The 4,085-nt window shown below is 39.5% G+C and overlaps 1 protein-coding gene across 2 annotated transcripts in view; it reads left to right on the forward strand.

Annotated features, from left to right (window-relative positions):
* tbc1d25 (TBC1 domain family member 25) overlaps nt 1-4,085 on the forward strand; it is a 20,307-nt gene that overhangs the window by 11,688 nt on the left and 4,534 nt on the right. For both annotated transcript variants that reach the window (XM_015400128.1, XM_015400129.1), the window contains exon 6: nt 1,453-1,728. In XM_015400128.1, coding sequence (XP_015255614.1) covers nt 1,453-1,728 — 276 coding nt within the window. The remainder of the gene's footprint in view (nt 1-1,452; nt 1,729-4,085) is intronic.

Consider the following 4,085-nt stretch of genomic DNA (forward strand, 5'->3'; position numbering starts at 1 on the left):
GCGAAAATACGGTAAGTGCATTTTCTTTATTTGAGGAAGTCATCAAACAAATAAAATTTTGTTTATTTATATAGCCCCAACTCACTAGACGTCAAAGCAATTTACAGAGACAACTCAACCAGAAGGACAGTCAGATCGGTTAAAAGTTTTTTAGCTAAAGAAAACCAGCTGATTGCATCGAAAGCAACCCCTCATACTAAGCATGCATGTAGCAACAGCCTGGTTTCCTCCTTTTAACAGGAAGGGACCAGGCTCAGTGTGCGCGGCCATCTGCCAAGGCTGAGTCGGGTTCAAGGAGACAGAAGCAGACATAGAAAAAGAAGCAGAGATATAAAAGTTAACTATCAACCAGCTCCACAGGCCAGGAAACACACAGCCAGGCAGACGAGCTCTGAGCCAGCCAAACAGGAACAGACCAGATGAGATCTACTATGATGAGAAAAAACAGAGAACATAAATGTGAGAATATGAGCATTAGTTATTATATATTTAAATTTCAATTCTGTTTATTTATATAGTGCCAATTCACAACACATGTCAGCTCAAGCCATTTTACAGAGACAATTCAAACAGATCGTCCAGTCGGATTGGTTCAAAGTTTTCTGCTAAGGAAAACCGGCTGATCGACTGATTGACTCCAAAGCAATCCCTCATAAATAGCAACGAGGCATACAATATTGCCTGTAAATGGAAGATATATTTTTATTTCTAACACCGACAGTTCTATGACATTTCAGCTCTGCATATAGCATTGCCTTTAGGAGCTTAAAAGTTGCTATTCAATGTGCAACATTTAGTAGAATCAAAATATTTAGGCCACTGAGGTTGCTGTTTCTTGGTAAGCCAGTTAAACAAATATTCCCTGTTCTTGTTCCTAGTCCTTCCTAACTCTCAGCACTTTTCAGATATATAGCGCTAATTATGGCGTCTGTGGACACACTTCTGTTCTGTAGCTTAGATGTCCATACAAATTAGATGTAAAGGGCTGTTATACTCCCGCAGCAGTGTGTCGCAGTGAGCTTGTTGCAGATATTTTTGATTTATGCCCTATTTTTAAGAATTTGACCAAGAGTTAGAATTGAACAATCAGAGGCCTCATGTCTGCGGAAGGGGTAGGGGCATATCTGTGTTGACTGGGGGACACACACAGACGATCTGGTTTCTGAGTATAAATCAGCCTTAATAGGTGAGTCCGCCGCATTGCAGAACTTGTATTGGGATAGAGCCATGATGGTTTTTGAGCCTGAACGTCCAAACTGGACCACACCTGTGATGCCGCTTTTGTATCAGATTTACAGGCGTACAGGAGCGGCAAGTACAAAGGTTGTGTAAAAGAAAATTCAATCAATTGCATAAACTTTTTTTAATGACTTGAAATGTTTCTAATTACTTAATCGAATAAATTTGTTAAAGTCCCATCCTTAATATGATTTTTTTTTTTTCATTTGTTAGGTGGTTTGGCGGTACCTCCTGAATGTTTATCCTGATGGACTGACAGGTCAGGAGAGAATGGACTACATGAAGAAGAAGACAAGGGAATACGATCAGTTGAAGAAGGAATGGACCGCCCGGGTCAGCCATGAGGACCTGGAATTTATCCGTGGGAATGTTCTAAAAGACGTCCTGAGGACAGACCGGGCTCATCCATACTATGCAGGCTCAGAAGACAGTCCACATCTAACTGCCCTCACAGATCTACTCACCACATTTGCCATCACACATCCTCAGGTTTGGAGGCATGATAAGCTTTTGATAATGCATGAAAAAAGGTTCAATTTCACTTAGAAAAGGCAAATAGATGTAGCAGTTTTAAAAACAAAGGCTACTCTTTGGTGCTTTCACCTTAGGTGATAACTGGACAGATTGTTTTATGAGTTCAGCAGATCGGTCATCAAACTAAAAATTTAGATACAGTACATTAGTACAGTTTTTTCCCATCTGACAGTTGCATTATTCAAGTTGCTTTTTACTTGACTCTTTGTAAATTATAGAATCCTGTTATTATTTTAAATACTGAGATGGGAAAAGTTCAGCTTTTGCATACATGTTGTGATTGACCCCTGACATTGGCAAGTTTTTAAAGTTCCAGTGGTAAAATTTTTTTGTTTTTTCCTGGTTTAATATTGAAACAAATTTCTCTCCATACTGCATCTGCTGGAAATTGTTTAAAGAACTAATAATGATGGCTTTCTTATTCTATAATATTTCTAAGGAAATTATGTGATAGACTGTTTTACAAACATGGCTTAATGCATTGAGAATTTAGACCGCCTGTTCCAGAGTCCCATTTCACAAAGCTAGTCTAACAAACTCAGACTCAAAACCTCAAGTCCGAATTGATCTAGCCTAAGGTTGGAGACTGAGTTTTCAGTTTCACGACGCTGCTCTCAGGTCATTCAACTTTGAGTAGGTCCACTGAGACTTGAGTGGACAAACTCAGAGTGGAGAATGAAGTACAAAAGCATTGTTTAAACAGGTAGGACCCGTGCATCTTTTTGCTGGGTAAATCCTTATTTTGGGTCCGTCTTCTATTATAAAGTAAATTCTAAATGGGCATTTGACTGTGCAGTTGTTTTCTATAATGCTGTTATCACACACATCAATGTGCTCTCACTAAAATCAAGTTCTCTTGAATGCCTGTTAAAGAGGTCTTTGTAATGTTGTAAATATGAGGACAGACAAGGTCGTGGATGTTTGTGATGGATTGTGAGGTGAAACGGTAGCGCTCACAAAGATAACTGATTATAAAGGATATCTATACGTGGTCTGAGAACTCTCCCTTTTTAAATATTTAATTATTTAATTGGAGCCTCTTCAAAAGGAGATGCAGTGGGTTTTTTTTAAACACTTGACGTCTCTAACAGTGCAGGATCTGAAAATCACTGTGGGGAAGCGAGAATAGCACATTATCTGATCCATCCCCGCAAATGCGGTTTTTATTATGCGGGAAGTTCCCTATTTTAAAAAATAATGGGGATGTGTAGCTACTACTGTGGACGTTTTCGGATTTAGACCAGGAAGAAAATCTCCGCTGTTCTTCTCTTTTCATTTTTCTTCTTTTTCTCTTAGAGCACAGTTAAGCTTTTGGCTAGCAAACCAGTGGTTATAGTATTAAATGTCATTAAACTTTATTCCAAATATGGATTGCTGGATAAAACACAGAAGAACCAGCTTCTAAAAAAACTACACAAATCAAAAGCGCAGCTGGACACAGGGATGTCGGTTATTGACCCAGATACCGCTGATCCTGTGTCAATACCACTAACCAGCCGAAAGATAAGTTTCAGCCTAACTGGCTTAAGCTACATCCCCTGTGAAACTAGCTGCTCCATCTGTAAAATGCACAGTCCTTTACCCTTTACCAGCCAAAGCTGTAAAACCTAACTTTTGCGCTCCCGACACTCTGATGGTTTTTCACCCACTGCAGCAGGAAACGTGACGTGGATTCAGCTTAAAATGTCATGGTCAAAACTATCCATGACGCGCAAGTGTAGCGTGAAGATGACCTTAACCCCACAGTTAAGTGAGGACAAAGGAGATCATGCAAAGGAAAGGGCAAGAGAGAGCAGCTGAAAACAGCTAGGAAGACAAAAGTTGGAAAATGAAAGCAACATATTAATCTGAGGTATGATTAGCACAACATAAGACCCGTAATCATTCACTAGTTATACCCCCAAAGTGCATAAATGCCCCAGCTGTCAAACATATAAGGGTGGATTTCCCCCCAATTTCAAAAGTGAATTTCAGGCACTGCAGTAAATAATTTTTGTTTGTTTGTTTGCAAAACTTTGACAAATCTCTCCTGACTAGGAAATAAAACACTGCAATTGGCTTTAAAGGAAAAGTCCAGTCAGCAAGGAATAACCAATTGGTCATAACTTATACCTAAAACTAATATGTTTGTGGTGATTTAATGAATTTAGCATTCATCACTAAAGAAATAAGAAAACAATATTTTTCGTCGCGATCATTGAGTCCGGGAACGGCTATTTTTGCCGAAATATAGTAACACCTCTCTTCCGCCATCTTCCAGCAGTGACGTCACGGTGCGGTAAGCCTAGCGCCATTCTCCCCGCTTTACAAGC

The sequence above is a fragment of the Cyprinodon variegatus genome, unplaced genomic scaffold (genome assembly GCF_000732505.1).
Source record: "Cyprinodon variegatus isolate N-32 unplaced genomic scaffold, C_variegatus-1.0 Scaffold1075, whole genome shotgun sequence".
Lineage (NCBI taxonomy): Eukaryota > Metazoa > Chordata > Actinopteri > Cyprinodontiformes > Cyprinodontidae > Cyprinodon > Cyprinodon variegatus.